General features: G+C 35.9%; 3 protein-coding genes across 4 annotated transcripts; 1 reads left to right on the top strand and 2 right to left on the bottom strand.

Moving 5' to 3' along the window:
* Positions 1 to 7,471: 7,471 nt before the first annotated feature.
* On the bottom strand, positions 7,472 to 9,198 carry LOC109601465 (testis-specific serine/threonine-protein kinase 3). The gene is made up of 3 exons (XM_020017713.2): positions 8,870 to 9,198; positions 8,381 to 8,812; positions 7,472 to 8,324 (listed from the first exon to the last, which is right to left on the bottom strand). Exons 1-3 carry the CDS (start codon positions 9,196 to 9,198, stop codon positions 8,102 to 8,104), a joined length of 984 nt encoding a protein of 327 aa, XP_019873272.2. The 3' UTR covers positions 7,472 to 8,101.
* A 572-nt stretch (positions 9,199 to 9,770) lies between these two features.
* Positions 9,771 to 11,683, bottom strand: LOC109601464 (probable G-protein coupled receptor Mth-like 5). Its single transcript, XM_020017712.2, has 7 exons — positions 11,360 to 11,683; positions 11,084 to 11,303; positions 10,731 to 11,025; positions 10,561 to 10,639; positions 10,327 to 10,499; positions 10,126 to 10,261; positions 9,771 to 10,068 (listed from the first exon to the last, which is right to left on the bottom strand). Exons 1-7 carry the CDS (start codon positions 11,578 to 11,580, stop codon positions 9,771 to 9,773), a joined length of 1,422 nt encoding a protein of 473 aa, XP_019873271.2. The 5' UTR covers positions 11,581 to 11,683.
* A 1,779-nt stretch (positions 11,684 to 13,462) lies between these two features.
* Positions 13,463 to 24,798, top strand: LOC109601457 (neurexin-1). 2 transcript variants are annotated; one of them, XM_020017706.2, is made up of 22 exons: positions 13,463 to 13,635; positions 14,272 to 14,750; positions 14,806 to 15,163; positions 16,165 to 16,197; positions 16,419 to 16,554; positions 16,620 to 16,769; positions 16,834 to 16,994; positions 17,627 to 17,653; positions 17,717 to 17,875; positions 17,943 to 18,095; positions 18,157 to 18,264; positions 18,330 to 18,522; positions 18,589 to 19,172; positions 19,235 to 19,343; positions 19,510 to 20,295; positions 20,359 to 20,478; positions 20,544 to 20,722; positions 20,785 to 20,956; positions 21,023 to 21,589; positions 23,305 to 23,679; positions 23,735 to 23,869; positions 23,923 to 24,798. In XM_020017706.2, the coding sequence occupies exons 2-22, from the start codon at positions 14,518 to 14,520 to the stop codon at positions 24,075 to 24,077; spliced, it is 4,893 nt and encodes a 1,630-aa protein (XP_019873265.2). In that variant the 5' UTR covers positions 13,463 to 13,635; positions 14,272 to 14,517; the 3' UTR covers positions 24,078 to 24,798. The 2 variants fall into 2 exon arrangements, with proteins under 2 accessions (XP_019873265.2, XP_049816964.1); XM_049961007.1 differs by having other exon boundaries at positions 19,510 to 20,478.
* The last annotated feature ends 292 nt before the right edge of the window (positions 24,799 to 25,090 follow it).

The following is a 25,090-nucleotide window of genomic DNA, read 5'->3' as shown; positions in this document are numbered from 1 at the left end:
CTAACCTAACCTAACCTAACCTAACCTAACCTAACCTAACCTAACCTAACCTAACCTAACCTAACCTAACCTAACCTAACCTAACCTAACCTAACCTAACCTAACCTAACCTAACCTAACCTAACCTAACCTAACCTAACCTAACCTAACCTAACCTAACCTAACCTAACCTAACCTAACCTAACCTAACCTAACCTAACCTAACCTAACCTAACCTAACCTAACCTAACCTAACCTAACCTAACCTAACCTAACCTAACCTAACCTAACCTAACCTAACCTAACCTAACCTAACCTAACCTAACCTAACCTAACCTAACCTAACCTAACCTAACCTAACCTAACCTAACCTAACCTAACCTAACCTAACCTAACCTAACCTAACCTAACCTAACCTAACCTAACCTAACCTAACCTAACCTAACCTAACCTAACCTAACCTAACCTAACCTAACCTAACCTAACCTAACCTAACCTAACCTAACCTAACCTAACCTAACCTAACCTAACCTAACCTAACCTAACCTAACCTAACCTAACCTAACCTAACCTAACCTAACCTAACCTAACCTAACCTAACCTAACCTAACCTAACCTAACCTAACCTAACCTAACCTAACCTAACCTAACCTAACCTAACCTAACCTAACCTAACCTAACCTAACCTAACCTAACCTAACCTAACCTAACCTAACCTAACCTAACCTAACCTAACCTAACCTAACCTAACCTAACCTAACCTAACCTAACCTAACCTAACCTAACCTAACCTAACCTAACCTAACCTAACCTAACCTAACCTAACCTAACCTAACCTAACCTAACCTAACCTAACCTAACCTAACCTAACCTAACCTAACCTAACCTAACCTAACCTAACCTAACCTAACCTAACCTAACCTAACCTAACCTAACCTAACCTAACCTAACCTAACCTAACCTAACCTAACCTAACCTAACCTAACCTAACCTAACCTAACCTAACCTAACCTAACCTAACCTAACCTAACCTAACCTAACCTAACCTAACCTAACCTAACCTAACCTAACCTAACCTAACCTAACCTAACCTAACCTAACCTAACCTAACCTAACCTAACCTAACCTAACCTAACCTAACCTAACCTAACCTAACCTAACCTAACCTAACCTAACCTAACCTAACCTAACCTAACCTAACCTAACCTAACCTAACCTAACCTAACCTAACCTAACCTAACCTAACCTAACCTAACCTAACCTAACCTAACCTAACCTAACCTAACCTAACCTAACCTAACCTAACCTAACCTAACCTAACCTAACCTAACCTAACCTAACCTAACCTAACCTAACCTAACCTAACCTAACCTAACCTAACCTAACCTAACCTAACCTAACCTAACCTAACCTAACCTAACCTAACCTAACCTAACCTAACCTAACCTAACCTAACCTAACCTAACCTAACCTAACCTAACCTAACCTAACCTAACCTAACCTAACCTAACCTAACCTAACCTAACCTAACCTAACCTAACCTAACCTAACCTAACCTAACCTAACCTAACCTAACCTAACCTAACCTAACCTAACCTAACCTAACCTAACCTAACCTAACCTAACCTAACCTAACCTAACCTAACCTAACCTAACCTAACCTAACCTAACCTAACCTAACCTAACCTAACCTAACCTAACCTAACCTAACCTAAAACGACTTGAAACATCACCAAAATACACATAAAAAATCTGACACCACACCATAAAACTTCTGCAATAACATAAGACCATACTAATTAAAAAAAAGATGCGAGACCACAGCCAAAGTAACTCGGTCCATCCCAGATATTACCTGAGACCACGTCGAAATATACCTAAAACCATATCATAAAAAGTATACCTGGGAAAACACCAAAAAATGCCCGAGACTATAACAAAATATTGCCAGAGACCACACCGCAAAAATTTCTAAAACAACATCTAAAAAATACTTGACACCATATCCAACAATATCTTGGAACGCATCAGAAAATACCTGAGACCATACCCCAATATTACCTGAGACCACACCTTGCAAATACCTGAGACCACATCAATAACGACTTGAGACCATGGTATAAAAAAAGAAGACATTATATAATACCTGACAACACTCCACTAAACACCTGAGACTTCACCATTAAAGAGGATCGTATGACCACATCACATAACTTGTGTGACCACTCCGAAAAATACCTGAAATCTCACTAAATAATACCCGAGACCACACCAAAATATACTTATGTATACTCTAAAAACAACCCATGTTCACACCTGACAATAAGACATTAAACTAAATGAGACCAGACAAAATAACAATTATTTATTAATATTATACATCATATAATTCATTTTACAATATATAATGGCTTATTAACCGATAATAATATTTATTTATTATTAATGTACAACATATAATCAATTTCACATTCAATTTTTCTTTATTATCCAATAACAACAGCGGTTATTTATAAATATTTATTGAACAACACATACAAGACACTTTTCTATAATAATCACAGTCACCACTGTTTCATTTATCATTCATAATTTATTTTTAAAATGGTATAAAATATTAATTTTATTAAAATATATATATTTATAATTATTTGACAATTTGTTACACTAATATAACTAACAATGTAATAACTCTTACAACTACTACACATTTTTAATATATTACATTCATCATTTAACATTTTAAAACTGATTGAATATGCTTTGTTAACAAACATTTCATCACTTCAACAACTCACATATTTCTTACCGTTTTATTTGTTTACTTCTATAAACAAACAGACGGAGGTACTCACAATTCAACTCTCTCTAATGCACAAATAATCAGATGATTTTATACTATATAATACGCACATGCTTCACGTTTAAGGATTAATCCTCTCGTGAAATATAAATTTCACAAACAAACTCTAACCAAAAATAATAATCCGCTTAACATTAATACTAATACAATAATTACATTAAAACTAAACTCAAATTATCCTACATTATTTAAAACTGAAAAACCTACCGAAATATTAAATATAAACACAAGTTTTATTAATAAAATTACCACCGCAAATTTATCACATGTAACAAACCGTCTATGACACCACACTTCAGTCATTTCAACTGAAAATTAGATAGATAGACACCAACATTAGATATAATTCCTTTATAATCATGTATATTAAGTCTTTATTTACTTACGTTCTTTCTGCAACAACAGTGTTTTAAACAAATTATTAAAAACACTGAACACTGAAATTCTACTCAAATATATAAATAATTGTACCAATAGATGCCGTTGCCGAAAGAATATAGAAATGTTCAAGTCACCTCATCGTTAGATGGCGCCGGCAGCAATAGGGAGGACAGGGCGGGGGAGGATGGGCGGCTAAGGCCGGTGGTTTCTTTAATACGCTCCAAAAAAAATTATGATTTTAGAGATTTTTCCTACACAGATTGGACTCATTTTGCACATACAGATGCATAAGGATCTAACTCACATTTTAGTCTTTGAACGAGAAAAATCGCTTGAAATTTCAAAGAGATTTCATACTTTATTCATTTCTGTCTTAACATAACCTATATATCTTAGCAAGACAACTATCTGATATCACGAATCATTCCGTTATTGATCGTACAATTTACTTTTTTCAATGAAAATTTATTCAATTTTGCTTTACTAACTTTAAATAATCATTTCATTCTTTTAAATTTTTTCTTTTCATGCACATTTGATACTTGCATACATAACCTATTTATCATGTCATGTCATATCATAACAGTTTGTTTACATGAAAATATATTCAATTTTGCCTTTAACTTTCACTTTAAACAAACACATATTTCATACATGTGAATTTCTTCTTTTCATGCACGTCCGTTATTGCATACATAACCTATGTGTCATGTCATACTTTACCCCATTCATACTTTACTCTATTCTTACCAATATTTATACACATTATTTTGCTCACGTTACACACTCACTTCGTTAGTACTGATTAGTAATTTTAACAGAATTTACTTTTTCTATTGCAAACTCATCGAAACACTGCACAATTATATCAACTGACTATGGCTATATTAGATAGTTAGTTACGAATCATTCAATACTCGATAGAGTAAAACAAAATAACATACATTTATAAGAAATCACAACACTTGTTTTTATTCTGAAACTCATTTATTTAAATTTTAACAATACATTTAATTCAATTAAAATATCAACATTAAAACTATACAAAAATAACAGTTGCGTTGTCACAATTAAATACAATTAAAAATACTCAACTCATTTTTAATATGAATATGATAATACCATGAAAATTTAAGTACATTGTTAAAACAATACAAATTTAATTAGTTAATATATCTATATAATTTACTATAACATGCAATATAAATAAACTAATCAATTTCGGTATTGAATATCTCATGTACAGAGGTACCTCTATATACACCAACATATTTATTACAAATTAAATATATTCAACTCTTATTTACATGCGGAAGCTTATTGATCTAATGCACATTTTGGTTTTTCTTCAAGACAAAATCGCTTCTAAATTCATACATATTTTCAACTTTACTCATTTCTTTCTATCCTTAACCTATCTCGTGCCATTACGAATGGTTGTGAATCGTACCACAATCATCAATCATTGATCATTGATCTCATTAATACCTAACAAAATTTTCGATTTATTTCATTACACAGGTTCTTCTTCTTCTTCTTCTTCTTCTTCTTCAATTTCATAAGTTGTGTATAACCTACAATATTTTTACGATAATAAAAACATGTGTTTGTTACACAAGTTTACAATATTCGTTCATCTTACGGCTATATGAAACCTTAATTCATAAAATTATTTGTCACTAACAAACACTCCATTTTATTATTAATAGATTATTTCATAATTTTAAATTAGATCAACAAAAATCTTTATTCTCATGTGTCAACAAAACCACGTGACATACCACTTTTATATAGTCTGTGGGTATTCGTGTGTTTGACGTTATTAGGCAACCAACTTTGCTCCGTATCTCCATATTATATCCCATATCTCCATATAATATTTGGACTATTTTGTTTATCCTCCAAATTTATTTACATTTGATAATCGGGCCAGTTTTTATGATAGAACAAAACAGTTAAGAAAAGGAGGAATAATTTAAGCGCATACATTATTCTCATTTAATTATCCTAATAAATATAAATTTACTATATTTTTACGATTTATACCACTATTTTACATCATTTTTATGGCTAATTCCATACAGAACGGAAAATCTTGCGTTTTACATGAAACCTCCGACATACTTACATAATTGGTTAACAAAAAAGACCACACAATATTTTTGGTGAAAACAAAGACGATAAATATACAATGCTCTGGTCTCTATAATATTCATTTATTCTTTATTCTAACCATTCTATTATATTATTTTATTGAATAAATGCACCTTTAATGAAGAAGAAAGTCAGCCGCACGCGCAGTATGCTGTGCCCTTTGGACACTTTTTGGATAAGTGAAATCTCGTACGTTCGCGTCACCGGATATATGTATATCTTATAAATGAAATTTAATTGAATTGAATTGAATTGAATTGAATTGAATTGAATTGAATTGAATTGAATTGATTTAGTAAATTCAAAGTGTATATACTGTGTATTGTTCAAATAGTGTTTTCGTTTGATTATTATTTGAATGGCCATATCCAATGTTCGAAAACCCAATACAGAGATAAATTTAAATCAAACATTTTCATTTCCTACTTTAGTTACCATAAGCCTGTTGTATCTTTTTAGAAGAAAATGAAATTTTTTTTTTTTTTTTTTAAGTACAAAAATTCTAAGTATTGTTCAAATTAATCATGACAATGATGCAAACATTAAAATAATATTAAAAATCATGTACATTAAAATTTAACTAAATACAAATACTATTCATATATAATATGATTATATATTAATTGTTATTTCAATTGAATTGTATCTATATTTTGTCATAATCTTGTACAGCCCGTAATGTTTAAATTTAAAAAAAAAACATTATGAATTTAGATCTGTTAATGTGTGCAGAATATTCGTTTCTTTTGTATTAATTAGATTGTTGGCATTTGCTAAATTTCAACAATTTTTTTTTTTTTAAAGGATAGGCCATGGACACCACAGGAACCTCCATGAAAAGTCATGAGGCCGTCTTCAACTACACTAACCCTCGGACTGATCAGACCTACCATTTATACTAACTATTCAATAAACAGTTTAGCGTTATTCTGTTCTATCATTTATACATTGGTGTTGTGCAACCCCGGGACTATATTGTGTAATAATATTTAATACAAAATTATGAAATACCACTCAGTTCCTGCTCTGATAAATATAATGACATCAAAAAAACATTTCATGAATACAGCTAAAAGCGGTGTTTACTCTTTATATATTTATAAATCATCATTATTCATTGATTAAATTATAAAAAGACAAACTTTTTAACTTTTTACTATCAAAAAGATAAATAATAAAATAATATCTTGTTATTTTGTATGAAATTAAATACGAAAGCAGTGTGAAGAGCAAATTATTTCTATTAATATCATACAGAAACTTATGAATATCTCACAGAAGAGAGAGAAATATTCGTGTGAACAGAATACTTATTTTATTCACAACAGAACACAAATTTGTAAAAAACAACTTGGTCTTTCCTTCAGTATCAGTTTCATTTCTTTTAATTGATAAAAATAACTAAGAAAATAACGTGAGGAGCAGAAAATTTCACATTTCAATCATAACAAACTGAATACTTTACATGTTTTACATGTATTACATTCATTATTCACTAATTGTCATTTTTTAACTTTATTAGAAAGATGTGTGATCAAAAATATTATATTATCTTATTTTTCTTCAGATACATCATGCAAGATAGAAAATTATGTTTGTCGGGAAAGAGTCAGGATTTTCAAATCCCAAATTGTTCATTTATAACATTTATTTACACGTTATCGACTTTTAATACTTTTGAATCTTGAATATAACAATTTTATTTTATTGTTCGAAAACTAGACTGAGATTTCACAAACAAACATTATTGAGATTCACAAAATCTAATACTTCAACAGTGAAATATTTAGTCTATACCCACTCATTGGTAGTTTCTGAGACTTGGTTAAAATCCTGAAAAAAGTTGGGTACCTATATAAAATAATACTGATATTTCTGGAGTTTAGTGTTATCTGTGTTGCATACAGGTGGTTTGGTGTATTGAATATTTACCACTATCGACGTTCTGATTCTTTCAAATCTGTTGAATTACGTTAAGAAAATCAGTAAATCAGTAAAGATACTTGTTAATGTCATCACATGTCAAATAATACTTCTATTATATGATAAATAGATCAATACAATATACGGTTCAAAAGCAATTTATTATTATTATTATTATTATTATTATACAGAAAAAACATCCTGTGTGAAAATTTTCTAAAGGTTCCAATCGAAATCAAAACATATTATTGAATGGCACGTGATACTTGAGCGGTATCACCATCTTCCTGGATTCCCTCGTCATTTTCCAGGCCAACATGAAAATGAGCGTGCTTTTGAAAATGTCCCAGTAGTACTTGGTCGTGTATACCATTCTAACGCAATCGACGATCGCTCCGAAGACACCCGGTCCTCCGTTGCAATCGTCGCAAACGGAATGTTCTTCTTCCTCTTCTTCGAGTTCTCCTTCCGTTTCGGGCTCTTGTTCTTCGTTCAGTTCGTCGTATTCGCTGCCCGATTCGCGTTCGTCGTCGTCTGCCATATTCAATGTTCTCTACTGGATAATTTTTTTATTAATTTTAACGTTCCAAACTTGAAAATGACAAAAGTCACTTTTGACAATTACAACTAAAACAAATTCAACTTTTATAAAGGTGTGTATTTACCGCATGACAAATTCAGCAATCAATCAATCAATCAATCAATCAAATCTATCATTCAAACTGTCGAAGCCCAACTTCACTAAAATTTACCCCAGAAATAAGAAAAATGAAATAAATGAAAAGGTGGATGAAAATCAAATCAAGCGTCCATCCCGATGCGCATCTCGCTCCTCTTGTTCTCCGGCGACTGAAAATCACCGGCCACGATCCCTTCCTTCTCCATCAGTCTCGGTTTCTTCGTCTGTTTCAGCCATTCGTGTTGGACGACGCGGTCCAGGGTAAGTCGAAGCGTCAGATCGGGTTCGAGGAGTTGACGAACCAATGACTTGGCGATCGGAGACACTCTGTCTTTGACGCGAGACCTGAAACAATCGAGATACAGATACGACGGCTGCTACTCTGCTATCTCTGTGCGTACCTGAACACCCAGTTTTTGGTCATCTGATCCTTCAGCAGCTTTCTCAGGTTCGCGTCGTCGAACGGCATGGAGGCGTTCAACACTATGAACAGGATGACGCCCAGGGACCAAACGTCGGCCATCTTCGGATTGTACGGGGTCCCCCGGACGACTTCCGGCGCCGCATAGGCCGCAGAACCGCAATACGTCTGCGACAAGGTGCGTTTGTTCTCCGAGTCGGAGCAGAAGCGGGCGAAGCCGAAATCGGCCAACTTGACGTTGTACCGTTTCGACAAGAGCACGTTTTCGCACTTGAGGTCGCGATGCGCGATGTTCTTGTTGTGCAAGTAATGTAAGCCGCTCGCCATCTGACGGAACCACACTCGGGCCTGCGATTCGGGAACGACGCCGTTCTTTTTGATAAAGTCCAACAGGTCGCCGTTTTCGGCGTATCTGAAAGAGGACAACCGTCCGTTGTTGAAGGCAAATAAATGCGTGCTTACAACGTACCTCATGAATATAAACACCCTCGGACCACGTTTCAAGATGCTGTGCACCTGGATGATGTGCGGGTTCTCGATCTTCATCAGTATTTCCAGTTCTCGAGGAAAGAACTTCTCCAAAAAGTCCTTGGGCGCCTTCTCCTTGTCGAATATCTTGCATGCCAAACGCATCTTCTTCACTTGACTCGAGTTCCCCGAATTGTTCGATGGTGCGCCGAAATAATCGGCGATGTGCACAGTCGCGTAAGAGCCTTGACCGATCTTCTTGCCGATCACGTAACCTCTCTGTTCTAACGCGGTCAGTTCCGAATTTTTCGGACTCAGACGCGAAGACATTATTTCTTGTTTAACAACTTACCGGAAGAGGAACTGATTGTTTACATAACTGGTTGGTTGAATACTTGCGATTTCTCATTAAAAAACCCCCCGATCGAAAGAATTTTACTGTCTACGGTTTAATTCGCGATTTATGACTTGTTTTCTATCAATTTTGATGACATTTCATGCTTTTGACGTTCATTTTGACACTTTCAATTTAACTATTGTTGTCTGAAAATGTGCTGCTGCTGCTGCTGCTGCTGCTACTGGCGGTCATCACCATCGTGTTCAATTTCATGTGAGCCTCAAATGAATCAATCTTAAAAATAATATTTATTTAATGTGTATAAAAATATTTGTAAAAATTACACAAGATTTGTTAGTAAATTTATACTAATACTATTATTGGTGAAGTTCTTAAGTCAAAAGGCACATCTGATATATACTAAGTACAAAGTAAAAAAATGGACAAACTAGACTAGAGTTAACAATAAAAATAAAAAATTAAATTAAGTACACAATAATATCAATTATTTCACTAAATAAATTAAAATCACAAAAAAATTACTAATTGAGTGAGCAGTGGAGATTCAATTCCAATAGTCATGGTTCGAATTCATCGCAGTCATTTCGTCGCCGAATTCTTGTTCACGTTCTTGATCGTGTTTACAACAGTAACAACAACAACAACAACAACAAACATTGCTTTTCTTCAATAGATAAGCAACGTGTTTTTGATTAAAAATACATATGAAAACGAAAATTGGCCCCAAAAACATGTTTGAAATTATATGAACGTTGATCAGACCCGCGTATTTGGAAAACGAGGCAACAAAAAACAACCAGGAAAACGTCATTGTTATTAATAGAAGTAAAAACATCCTAAAACTAATAATAACACGTTTTATTAACGGTGTATAAAATATTTATAATTTAGTTAATTACCTGTGTCTTAGTTTGTGATGAATTCTTCCATATGTGTGCATTTTGTTTATGGTTTTCAAGGTGGTGGCGAAGAAAAATACATCGATTAAAATTGTAAAGGCGACAGGAACAAAAAATATAATCATTCCTAACGATCCTAATAACAAATTAATTCGTTTATTAAAACGTATTCGGTTCTATTGTTATTGTTCTATTTCTTACCGATTTGTTCTTGTTGTTTTTCAAACGGTAAATTGTTGTTGATTTCTTGATAATCCATCGTGAAATGTGCGAAAATTGCTAATGTTCCCAAAGTTACTGTCAAACCCCAAACGTAAAACGAATAATACAGGTATTTTTTACCATCAGTTATTCGTAAAAATACGTTTCTCGATCTAAAACAATTGTAAAAGTTATCGATAAAAAATTAGTATTTCTTCTATTGTTATTGGTTACTTGAACGTTTTCCAAATGTAGAAACCCAAGCTGTTCAACCATAAGAACGACGCTAACAAGCTGAAATAACAAGCTGCCTCTAAAATTTAAAACAACAGTCCATCAATCGGTCAGTTTTTGCAGAACTAATTAATTAATTGATTGATTTATTTTAAGTAATATGGTGTTACCTGTGATTAATAAACTGATGTGACTTTTGAAAACAGTCAACAATCTGATCAAATCACAACTTTGATTAACAATCAGACATAAACAAATTGTGGTTAAAATATTGCCATTTAGATCCCTTAATGTGGGCATAATGAAATAAATGATTGATATGACAATCAAACAGATTAAATTAATTAAATGAGTTGTAGGGTTAACAACGTTTCTCATCAGAAAATTTGACGACTTGTACCAGTCTTCTTTTGGATTTGGGGCACAAACATATGAAAATTCTGAACGAAATGTTTCTTCTATTTTCTACAAATTCAAAGTAATAAGAATAGTAATAATGGAATTAAAGTAATGAATTATTTACATTATCTAAACAGTATTTTCCTGGTTCATAGTCATGATAGATTATGTCCTTTCCTTTCGATATCATTTCTAATAGTTCCATTTCTTCACCTGGAATTTTGTGATCATAATAATGTCGTAGAACTCCGTTTGGCAATAAGCGTAAAATGTCCGTCGAATTTTGATAATGGTAAATGGGCCATGGTTGTGTTTTGCCACAATCTGGTAGACCAGTTATCAACCTGAAATATGCAGAGATGTAATCGACTTGTTCAAAGATAACTAATAGGTTAGGTACTGGTAATTGACTTGCAAGTTGGTTTGTTCCATTTCTGAAGTGAATAAAGGTTTCCATCTTAATGTTGAATTCACTTTGGTACAACTTTTGCCGATGTAAATTTCGTCCTTCTCGCAACATTTGTTTACTTTCACCTCCACATTATTTATGTTTTGTTGATCTATTTCTGTTAAAATTCCACTCAAATTTATAAGTATTGTCAATACAAAGGTGTTTTTCATTGTTTTATTGTTTGTTTGAAAATAATTTAATGAAGAAAAAGGCACTTGTAAAACATAATAGAATGTAACAAAACAAGAGTTACATTAAGGTTATGTTGTTGTTGATGATTAATTCGTTAGTTCTTTCGTATAAGTTCGTATAAGTTTTTTACGAGGGGCGTACGCTTTGCATATATAAGGGTCTAACAATATTAATGTCATATATTCTTGTTTTGAGAAATTAATATGTTGAAGATTGCATTGCAAAATTGTATTTATCACCCAGGGATCGGCATTTTTCTTATTATTAATTACGTACATTATATTTTAAATATTTTTTTAGTGTACAATAATTTGAGGTGGACATTATTTAACCTTTAGATTTGCAGTATCTCTACTGTACATAAATTGTATCTAAATCATGCCCACCGATATGCAAACGGTCATGTAAAACATGTTGTCGCGTTAATTATAACAATTTAAATAGTACATATATTAAGTGGTATAATATATTTATTTGCGGTATATTGGAATTTTTTTAAATTATATGGTGATGCATTTTGTTGTTGTGTATTTAGTTTTTTTACATAAAAATGTAAATTACAATGTGTATATAATCACATATGACAGTTAATTTAATTAGTTTATTAATCAAATTATTGAACAATTAACTGATAATAAAATTGTAGAATTTGGCAAAAAAATGATTTGGTTTAATAATTGGATAGAATAGCAATGTCATTACAATTGATATTATACAAACTGTAATATATTTATTTTAATCTTTTGTGAAAACTTTTTGTTTGCAAAAATTTGTTTAACCCAAAATTTAAGTCACTTGAAAAAATTTAAAAATTTGTATAAGTAAATGTTACAAGATAATATGTTTCGGTTTAGAAGGGTTTCTTTTCGAATTCTAAAATGATCTTAAATAATCTTATGTTTCAATAAGTTTTTTCCAGAGAGAATTTTTTGAAATTGTATTTTTTAATAAATTTTGTAGCAAGAATATTAAAATAACATTTTAAGGAACTTATTGCTTTCACAGAGAGAAAGAAATTTTGTAAATGGCTCACACGTCAATATGTATTGTAAATGAATGTAAACCCTTAATGAAATGATGAAAGTTGTTGGACGATAATTTAACAGTTACGTTCACGAGCGGGGCTCTAAAATAGTGCTCTCAAGGTGACAAACTTTATTTAAGTTTGGCTACGAAACTACTAACTTTGACTATATTAATGCATATTACTTTCCATTCTGAGGATTTAATCATTACATTAAATTAGAAGATGAGAGAAGAATTAATAGATAGATTAGAATTTCAACGAACTTTAATAGCACAAAATAGTAAAGTAAGAAAGTGAATAAGATTGCGGACCGAAATATTTTAATTCATGCATTTCATAAAAGTCGAATCGGTTATTTGTTTAATCGGTAAGTTTCCTTTCTTTTCACGGCACTGTACTAATAAAAGATATTAATTATTCAAACTAATGGAAATTTGATTGTTATTTTATCGATTTACATCAAGTTTGACCGAATTTCGCAGCAAATGAAAAACGTGCTATTTTCACAAACGCTCAAATATTTATTCGCGGCTCAATGGAAAACGTGACGGGAAAAATGTGTGCAAAATAAAGTAACGAAACTATACGTAAATATTCTCTTTTCTTATATAGACCACCGGTCTGAATATGTTTGGTTTTTGGAGTAGTTCAAAAATACTGTTTGTCGTTTGGGTAAAAAATCAATAAGGGATGAATTGAAAGATCGATGTCGGATCGTGGTTCGAAACCTTTTGCAGTTTAATCAATCAGTTTCGAGAGAAAAGTGGGAAAGGAGCATAAAAACAATAAGAAAACACGATGTAAATCGAGTAAGGACAAGAACAATTATCGAACGCTTGTTCGGCGTCGGCGTCGCGACGCGCACGCGCCACGGTCAATCCGCAATCGACGTCGTGAAATCCGCACTTTACGTTTTACGAATTCTCTTCGAAACGGTTTAATTAAACGTCCCACAAATACTTTTTAAAATGTGTCTGATGCGTGTCGGAACTTCATCGGTTGTTCGGTAAGTTTTTTAATCAATTCCGCGCTCTTAATTGTTGCTGTAAACGTTCCGAATCGTTTCAATGGCGGTTTTGCTTTACTCTTTCCATTTAACATTTTTTATTTTTATTTTATCGTTTCCTCAGAATTTTACATTTTTCCTAAATTGTCCAATTCCGATTGAATTACTTTGTTAAGAAATATATGAGTTGATTCGAGTTAATTGAACGAATAATTTAATTGGTTTTTATTGGCACAATTGATTTTTCAATCGAACTTTGACCTTAAATTCTGACGAAACGTCGACAAATATTTGATAAATTTGGAGAAAAGCTGTTTTTCTCTCATCAACATTTATATAAACATGTTTATAATTGGAATTTTTATTCCGCAAATAGACAATTGTCTCATTTGAATTTGTATTCTTGCTTCGTTCTTTAACAATATTTATTGTTGTGGTTTTCAGTGTCGAGACGGTTTCAGAATTTTCAATTGACATGTTTTTAAAATTAGGTTCAGTGGATTTATTGCTTTAATCAAAACTGCGTCATGTTGATTTTATGAAGTGCGAAATTTAATTTAATTTTAACATTCTGTTTACACTATTTTATTATTAGAAACGTCTTCAACAAGTTTAAGTTGTCGTTTTCTGTTGCAGCTAATCGACGGGTGAATCAAGTTGCACAATGACTAAAACAATAATTTGAATAACTGCGAAACATATCTAACTATCTAATTAATTGTATGAATGATTAGTAAATTGTTGTGAAAGATGCACATAAATAATATTAACCGTACTAACAATAATAATAAGAACAGTTCGTCGTCGTCGTCGTCGTCAAGAAAGAACAGTTCAAGTTCAAGTGGGTTTTTGATATTAAAGTAGAAAAGAGGGGAAAGGAAAATGTTGGTGTTGTTGTTGGTATCAATTTTGCCGCTGGTTTCGGTCCAAGTCGAGTGTTTCTTGTTGGACGGTTCGACCGATTCGTATTCGCAATTTCGCAAATGGGGCGGCGGAACGAACGGCACGTTGGAGTTCGAATTCAAGACGGATCAGCCGAACGGACTGTTGCTCTACACCGATGACGGCGGCACCTACGACTTCTTCGAGATCAAGTTGGTCGAAGGCGCTCTGAGGTGAGGAACCATCCTCCGCTCTCTCCTCTGTGAATGTCGTTTCAATTTGTTTCAGACTGAGATACAACTTGGGCGGCGGCGCCCAGATCCTGACGGTCGGTCGGGACCTGAACGACGGAAGATGGCACAAAGTGCACGTGCAGAGACACGAGGATCGCACCATCTTGACCGTGGACGACCTGACTCAGATGCGGACGTCGCGGGGAAAGGAATTCGCCTTCGGCCGATTCAAGACCAACTCGGACGTGTTCGTGGGCGGAATGCCCGTCTGGTACAACAGCAAGTTGGCCCTGCTGGCGCTGCCCAGCGTCATCTTCGAGCCGCGGTTCGTCGGCGCCATCCGGAACTTGGTCTACGCGGACACCGAGGACGGGAAGGTCCGCAGACAGGAGACCCGGCCCAGAGACTCGAGAGTAAGTTGGTCCTCGCTGACCTGACCTGAACTGACCGATACACACAATATTGAAAAATTTGTCAAAGTTACATGAATCGGGGGGACACGCGAAAGCATTAAATATCCAGTTGGGCCGAGTTTATCGGTTGGTCGCGTGCCACACACCACATTAACAATCGAAGCTAGTTAGAGAACAAAACACTGAAAGACACGTACAGAGGTAGTAAAACATTTGTCTGTTGAATTTTGCAGTGCGACAACGGTGTAGTCGCGGGCACTGAAGGAGTTTGTTTGCCGCAAACGAGGGTGAGTTCCAAGTGTTCCAAGTGGTACCAAACGTAGTGGCAACAAACAGGCTTTCTCACTTCAAAATTACTTTCCGCTTTCTTTCCCAAAAGGCTTTTTTTTAGACCGTAGTAGCGAACAGTTATGATTTTTCTCTTCATGGTGATTGATTGATTGACTGACTGACTGACTGACTGACTGGTGTGTCCGTTTACTCTTTTCGGACACGTGACCGCCGTACTTACAAACCGCCGTAGTAGAAAGGGACGCGACGGAGAGAGAGATGCCGAAATTCGCGAAATGGGGAAATGGAGTCTCCTTTGAGAGGGACAGAGAGCGAGAGAACGGCCCGATTTCGGTTCGTTTCGGATCGCGCGACAGAAATATTGATCCGATTCTTGTCTGTTTGTTTCTCGTGACTTCGATACATGTCACCGGTGCGCCGATGGAACATTTGAACTAACGTCTCGCTCTCCCTCTTTAATCAAAAAACTGACGGTTTTTAATTAATTTTACCGGTTGGAAGAGTAAGTTTTCTCTAATTAGAAATAGAATTAAAATTTAATCTTGTTTGTGAGTAGAAAAAGAGAGAGGAACTTTGACAAATTTTGTTTGGAAACAAAGGGAAACTAGAAACAAACAATAAATGATAAGTTTGAGTTTCTCCGAGTCAGAATCAAGCGGAACTTAGTTAGTTGTGTGGTTGGTGTAATTTGTAAAATTGGCTTTTTTCAGAGCGGCTCTAAGAAAAAGTGGCTCAAGAAACAGGTAAACACATGTTGTCGTTGTCGTTGTCGTTATCGTTATCGTTATCGTTCTTATTCTTGTTCTCGTTGTTTTCATCTTTGTTTCAATCACCATGAATCACACACACACACACCTTTTCTGTTGTCGAGTTGTCGAGTTGTCGAGTTGTCGAGTGCATGTTCCTCTCCTTTCCATCGCAACCGCTTCCGTTCACTGATCCCCTATCCACCGTTGATTCGCAGAGTTTGCGAGGAAACAGCAGCGATGCGTGCGAGATCCGCGATCCTTGTCAGCACGGCGGAATTTGCATCTCCACAGACTCCGGCCCCATTTGCGAATGTCGCAACTCCGACTACGAAGGAGAGTTTTGCGAAAAGGGTAAATATTACTGACTTATCATTGTTATTAATGAACACTACTAATTAAAGTGTGAATGAAAACAGATAAGGCGCCTTCGGAAGCGGTGTTTCGAGGCACCGAATTCCTGTCGTACGACCTCAGCCAAACCGGAGGAGAACCGATCGTCAGTGCTCAGGATTCCGTCAGCTTCTACTTCAAGACTCGACAACCGAACGGACTGCTCTTCTACACAGGTAACGAACGTTCCGTCGACAATTAAACTGTCAACAAAGAGTGACTTGATGATTTGGTTTAAAGGCGAAGGAAGCGATTACCTGAACGTGGCCATCAAAGACGGATGTCTGATGTTGACGATGGGATTGGCGAATGGAAAACAGGAAATGCAAATCAAACCCAACAAAGTACGATTCGACGACAACCAATGGCACAAAGTCAGCGTTCATCGACGAATTCAAGAGGTACACAACAATCATGATTGTTAATTAATAATAGGGAGAAAATAGATTTTTATTTTTAAAATTTAACGCATCACAACATAAATATATAATTGTTCTTATATTTTACTGGTTTTCAAGTTGTAAACTATTATGTCAGTGTGTTTGGTCATGCAATTTGTCAATATTTTTATCTATTATACAATATATTAAGATTGATTAATTGTGGAAAACAAAACTCAATTAAATTGAAAAGATTATTGTTTATTATTTAATTATTATCATTTATTAAAGTTCCAATTGGACTTGTAATACATTTTTTTCAATAAATTAATTTCTAATATTATGAAAACTGAACAAACACCGTTAGAAAACATTCATATGTAAATTATTAGTTAATTTAATTAATTACTTTATCATAATTTATAGATTCATAAAATAACAAATTTTTGTAAATAAATATTTTAGTATATCTTTATATTACAATTTTTTAATTAATATCATTTTATTACATTCCACTTGAACAAATCAATCTTTTAAATTATGAGAAAATGTATTCGTATTAATATTAAATATTGATGTATTCATGGTATAGTTATCTAAGAATTTTAAGAATATACATTTTTCCTATAAATATTAATATTGTTTATTTACAGATTTCTGCCATCACTAGTTTTTGTCGTGTAAGTATTAAGGATTTTTTGAAATTTAGAGTTTGATCAAAATCGATTATCATTTGAATTCAGTTGTCCGCCGTGGTGGATGGAGCGTACGCCGACCACAGTCACATCGCAGGTAAATTCACGATGCTGTCGAGCGGTCGCGTTTTCGTCGGCGGCAGCATCAACACACGAGCCTTGCCCGGAGCACGAGTGCACAATAACTTTGTGGGCTGCATGAGAAAGGTAAACGATCATTATCCTTCAACATATCTCAGTTAAGTTGAGCTGTGACTGAAACATTCCGTTCCAGGTGGAGTTCGTGGCCGATACGCTGAGGCTGAACATGTTGGAACTGGCCAAGTCTGGCAGTCATTTGATCTCGATCGTCGGTCGATTGGAGTTCAACTGTCCGAACGGCGAGACTCTGGATCCCATCACTTTTACCACGCGCGAGTCGCACTTGGTAATCCGTTACAAACAGAGAGAAGAACGAGTAATTTAAATAACCGTTTTCATTTTTAAAGATTCTGCCAGCTTGGAACGCGAAAAAGTCTGGAAACATTTCCTTCAAGTTCCGAACGAACGAAGGCAACGGCATGATCCTCTTCAACGGTGGAATTCGACCGCCCAGAGTAAAACAGATTCGGGTTCTTCACTCTGATCGATCGTCTAATTTTTCCCTTTTCTTCTCCCACAGATGGATTATTTCGCCATAGAGATCTACATGGGTCAGATTTACGTACATCTCGATTTGGGATCTGGACCGCTGAAACAGCGCGGAACGAGAAAACGATTGGACGACGGTATGTGGCATGAGGTCACCTTCCGAAGAACCGGCCGAGATGCGAGAATCACCGTTGACGGCGTGCACACCGATTTCAGAACTCCAGGTAGTTAATCAATCAATCAAACAATCAGTCTCAATATGACTGAAATAATCAACAACGTTGCTTCAGAGGGATCCACGAGTCTCGAGTTAGATGGCAACATGTACGTGGGCGGATTGGGTCCCGCTTTCGGTGAGCCCCCTTTCATCCCCAAAGACTTGTGGACGGGTATCCTGCATCGCGGCTTCATCGGCTGCTTCAAGGATCTGATCGTCAACAACGTGGGCATCGACGTGGCCGGTTACGCTCAAGAACAGGACTCCGGTTCGATCAAACGATCGTGTCACACCGTCCCCGAACAATGTCCCAGTCAGCCGTGTCTGAACGGCGGCTCCTGCACGGAAGGCTGGAACCGCTTCGTCTGCGACTGCACTCAAACCACATTCACCGGTCCCACGTGCGGAAAGGAAGCTGCCACCCTCAGTTTGAACGGTTCCCAACACATGTCGGTCACAATGGACAGAGAAATGATCACGCAAGCCGAAGACATCATCATCCGCTTCAAGACGAGTAAACCGTTGGGGCTGCTGCTCATTTCGAGCACAGTCGAAACCGGCGACCGAATTGAAATAGCGATCGCTGCCGGACGAATACGGATCGCCTTGCGATTGGCAGTCAAGGATAAGAAGCTCGAGGATAAGGAGAAAGACAAAGTAGAAAGTTCAATCCATTAGTCAATTGGTAATTTATCGATTAATTGGGGTCGTTTTTCAAGGTGCTACTCATCGGCCAGAACGTGAACGACAACGAATGGCACACCCTGAACTTTGCGCGACGAGGATCGACCATAAAAATGCAGCTGGATCACCAATCTCCGATCAGAGGTAAGTTGACGATGAAAGAATGAATCGAATAACGAAACACACACACTCGAATAGCAAATAGCAAATAGCAAATAGTAAATCTGTTGCACACACAAATCGAAAAGAGAGTAGTCGCTTGATTAATTAACGAAATCGATTCGTCGCGGTTCAGAAACAATGTTTCCAGCCGAGTCGATAACCGGTCGTTATCAGACATTGCAATGGCGCAGTCTGCATCTGGGCGGGTTGTACCACCTGGAGGAGGAGATTGCGATGACGACGACGGTGCCGAACTTCGACGGCGAGATCCAACAGTTCTACTTCAACGACGTTCCCTACTTGGAACTGGCCCGTGCGCTGAGCACAGAGAGGACGATCGAAGGATTTCCCACCATCAAGGTCTCCGGCAAGTTCGTGAAGCACGCCACGAACAACCTGCACCGACCGGTCACCTTCAAATCGAAGCACACCTTCATCGGTCTGCCGATGTTGAGAGCTTACGGCACCATTCACATCGACGTCATGTTCAAGACGCGCGAAGCCAACGGACTGATTCTGTTCAACGGCGGCAAAAAGGAAGACTTTGTCGCCATAGAACTCGTCGAAGGTCACGTGCACTACATCGTCAACGTCGGAGACGGCGTCGTTTCCATCAAGGACAACTGCAAGTCTCACTTGAACGACAATCGCTGGCACACGATCACGATCCGACGACCCACGGCCAAGCAACACACCTTGATGGTTGACGAGGACGTGGTTGTGGCACAGAACCTGGGCGTCGGCAATCTCGACTTGGACGGCATCCTCTACTTGGGAGGCGTCTACAAGGACTTGTACGCCCTCTTACCGGAAGCGGTGCGCAGCAAACACGGTTACGAGGGTTGTTTGGCGGGCATCGACTTAAACGGCGAGAGTCCCAACGTCGTCGAAGACGCCACCGTCCACAGTTCGTTGGTGGTTTCGGGATGCGAAGGTGACTCTCATTTCATAATCGATTCGTCCTTTATTATTCGATTGACACACGATCTTTTCGCAGGACAATCGGCGAAATGCAGCCACAACGTGTGCGCCAACGCCGGACTGTGTGTGCAACAATGGCACACGTACACCTGCGACTGCGACATGACCTCCTTCACCGGACCCACATGCTCAGATGGTAACGTTTTTCTCAATGTCCACTCCGTAAATTCATTAATTGATTAAATTACTGTTCCATTCCAGAATCAGTCTCGTATGAATTCGGACCGAATCGCGGCATTATTACTTACACGTTTCCAGAAGAACGAAGACCGGAAACGCAGGAAGATTCGATCGCCCTCGGTTTCATGACCACCAAATCGGATGCAGTTTTATTACGAATTATCAGTGGCACTTCCAACGACTACATCGAGATGTATATTGTAAGAACATAATTTGTCCAATATCCATCATTAATAACTAACTAAAATCAAATTTGTTTAAGGTCGAAGGGAACGTGTTCGTCGTTTACAATCTAGGCACAAACGACCATCCTCTGGGCGAAATATCCGTCAAAGTAAACGACAACTCGTATCACGTGGTCAAATTCCACAGAACTGGACACAACTCAACACTGCAGATCGACGACTACAACGTTCAAACCAGTTATCCAGGAGGTAGTCAATCGATTGATTGATTAATTAATTAATTAATTATTGAAAACATTTCGATTTCGATTTTAGGTCAAGAATTGCAAATCTTCAACGCCCAATCGCAAATTCAGATCGGCGGTAAGTGGTCCAGGGGCGGAAAATCGAACAGAATTGAGAGACCCTTTGCTGGCATAATTTCGGGCGTCGTCGTCAATGGTCTGCGAGTTCTCGACCTGACAGCCGAAAAAGACATCCATGCGTCGTTACGCGGCGACGTTCAGCTGTTTTCCGGCATCTTGGACAAGGACAAACTCGAACGACAAGATCACCTGTCCAAAATGCAGCAAACTCCCGCTTCCGGTTTCCCCGGCTTGGAAGACGACCTGGTATTTAGCGGCGCCGGAAGCGGCTGTCAAGGAGACGATGAGGACGAATGTCCTCCTCTACCGGAAACCGGTAGTGGCGACGACGATCTGATAACGCCGGTTTACGTGCCACCGACGAAACCGTCCACCACCACGTCTTCGAATTCCCGAGGAGAAAATGGAAAAAAAGTCAAAGGTGACGTAGGAGGAAAGCCGTGCGACGACGAAGACTGTTTCGTCGGAAGTGGCAGTGGAGAAGTTACGGAAGAACAAGTCGGCACTACTAGAATTGGTAATTAGCAAGATTAATCTCATTACTAACAATACAATTATTAAAAACTTTTATCTATCATATATTATAAATTAGTATAGAACAATTACTGTTCAAATGGAATACAGCGTAGTCAAAATTATCATTAAATACGAAATATTAAGTAATCGAAAAACAATCTCAAGATATTTAACTAACTAACTTCCTCGGCGACACTTAACTATCCGGTTTCAGATACCTTCTTAACCGATGTTCCTAAGATTGAATGTATACTACTCTATTCTCATGATTTGTCAAATGACAATCTAACAAACTTACTTCTCTCACAATTTCCTGATAAAACAACTAACTAATGAGAAAAATCCTCTCCGAAATTTATATTAAAATTAAGTAAAACCACAATTATATATCAAAAACCATCAAAATATAGTCCAAGATAATGTTAAAATGAGTCTTTTAAATATTTATAAATAACAAAAAACCGCATTCGTATAACAAAGTATACTTGTTTATTATTAAAATATCACACCTAAAATACCTAAATAAGATTTGAAGAATTTGCATTTCTTAGTTCTCAAAGTAAAAACTTTCTATTATGATTGTTTTATATAATTGATGAATATTTATTAATATGTTATATATAAATATATTACATTAATTTATAGGTATATATTTACAAAAGGGTTTGAAAATTCACAGAAATAATGTTTTTAAAAACAATATAATTGAAATTTCAATTAAAAAATAGAATTCTTCATATAAGTTAAATAATTAACGATCTATTGTGGATTTAGCATATTCTATGACATTGAAGAATGCTAAATAGCAAATACTTTCAATTGTAAACAGAATATTAACCATTTAATTGTTATTGTTATTATTTATATCATTTAGCTTGCGCCAAAACTGAGAAAGAAACGAGATACATAATTAACAAACCTAAATGATATTCATATAAATCAATTGTAACATGAATATAATTAATTTCAGTTAGAATGAAACCGAAACAATTACTTATTATATCAATTGTTAACCAGATATTTACATATTGGGCATTTAGAATTTCAGAAACAATCATTAAAACACAATATACAAAATTAATTAATTAACTTTTGTAAAATAAGTGACAAAATAGTTTTAATAATGTTATTATTGTCTTTATTAAGTTATTTTGTAAATTATTTATACAAATAACCAATCTAACATCCTACTTCTCTAAATATTAGGAAATGATAAATAAGTAAATGTAACAATATTTACAAATGACACAAGACTCTTATATTTGAAGCTTCAGAGTGATTTAAAAATATCAACCATATCTCAACTGAATAAAACAAACAATCAAAGAGTTCTTGTTCGACTACAGTCGTTTTTTACTTTCTCTTATTTGTGACATCAATTTTTAATTTATAAATTACTCAATAAATGTTTTCACAACACCTAAAAAAAATTTAATAGGGAACGTATATTTCGTCAGATTTAACTTAAATGATTTACATTTAAACAAAATAACCAACAGTAGAATGATTTGAGTAAATTTATTAGTAAAGAAAGGAAGGAAAAGACAATGATGATAGTCAAACAACTATTTGCTTATTCATAATTAATTTAAATTAATACGGCAATTTTCAACAATATTAATTAATATTGTTCCCATGGAATGTCATCGATCATTAATATCAATCAATTTTTATAACTCGAGAATAAATCATACATTTAATAATCCATCGTTACAGAAACTCCGGAATCAACGACGCCAACCGAAACATTTATATTCACAACATCTTCCGATTCTGCATCGTCGACAACGCAACAGCAAACGACGCAACAACAACAACAACAGCAACAGCAACAATCGACGACGACGACGACGACGACGACTCAGCAGCAGCAGACAACGCGAGAAGAAACTTCCTCGTCGTCGTCTTCTTTGTCGTCTTCGACAACGTCGACCACGACAAGGAGAGACTACTTCATAACGGATCCTCCCGTCGTGATCGTGCACAACCCACCGATTCCCGACTATCCTTCCAACCACTATCCGCGTCCTTCGAAGCGACCGCCGGAGCGAGTCAGTTCGGAAACGTCGGAGATTGTCGCCCTCATTATCGGTACTCTTTCCTCTCTACTCCTTACTGATGTGCTCTTCAATTTGGACTGTTTCAGGAATAATCGCCGGAGCACTGATCGCCGTCATTTTGATCATACTGGTGATTCTGAAGTTCCGATCGCGTAGCGACCGTTCCTTTAAAATCGACGACTCCAAGTCGGTGTATCGAACGCAGCAAGCCGCTCTTTTGGGTAACTATCTGCACTAAATGGCATCGTATCCACCCTTACTTGATTCATTTCAGGCCACAACAACGGGAACCAGTCGCTAAATGGAGCGTTGCGTAACGGGAACAATTCCGGTTTGACGACGAACGGCGGCGGTGGCGGCGGCGGCCTCGGCGGTGACAAAATGAAGAAGAAACGCGACAGCAAAGACATTAAGGAATGGTACGTTTGAATCGGTTCGGCGGTTCAGCGGTTCAGCGAGTGTTTGTTCCGGTTCCGGGAAATGGGACGAACGATTTTGTGTGGGTGTTTGCTTCGTTTTTGCCCCTCCCCTTTTCTCAAACTCAACTCATTATTGTCGCAAGGAAAAAAAAGAAGAGAAATAGAAAATTGACTGAAAGAAAGATTTGATTTCTCAATCGGGACTTAACTTGTACATAGGTAAAGAGAAAAAAAGAAAGAAATGTCTTCGTGGCCGAGCCTCAATTCGGGGTCAGGTTTCCGTCCGTCCTAATTGCGAAATATCGAATCCATATCAGTTTTTTACCGACGGAAACGCTCGCTTATTGTGCCCGGCAGCGAACTGTTGTCCACTTAATTACGAATCACACCCCTGTATATTATAAATACATATACATATAGCAATATAACAATATTTAAAGAAACCTAACCTACCAGGAGATAAATTAACAAATAAATAGTTCATTGTTTGTTTGACTCGTGTATTATAAATAAAATTGATGAATTGTAAAGTAGTTGATTGATGAACGATAGACGATTGACGATTGACGATTGACGATTGACTGATGATTGACGATTGATTGTTTGGATTATATATATATGATATATCAAAGATTAATTATTATTAATATAGTCGACTTTTTTCTATGTTGTTATTATTATTATTATTATTTGTTTAGTAAGCTATAAATAAAAACACTAATTGCGTTTAATTCATGTTTTTGAATATACATTGTTTTTTTCAAATAAGAGTCCCACGAATAGAGAACGGTTGACATAAGTAAGTACTTAATTGTATTTTTTTTTTTTGTTTAATTTTGTATATATTTTTTTATTCAAATTGTCTAATATTTTTTATGCAACAAAAACTTAAAAAATAGAACATCTATTATTATTATTTAAACGTTAGAATAAACATTTATCTTATTTTGCCTTCTATAAAATATTAATAAAATATATAAATAGAATTTCATAATTTGTATATAAATTTAACACTATGTACTC

The sequence above is a fragment of the Aethina tumida genome, chromosome 1 (assembly GCF_024364675.1).
Source record: "Aethina tumida isolate Nest 87 chromosome 1, icAetTumi1.1, whole genome shotgun sequence".
NCBI lineage: Eukaryota > Metazoa > Arthropoda > Insecta > Coleoptera > Nitidulidae > Aethina > Aethina tumida.
Note: the sequence above shows the minus strand (reverse complement) of the source record. Positions and strands in the feature narration are given on the sequence as shown.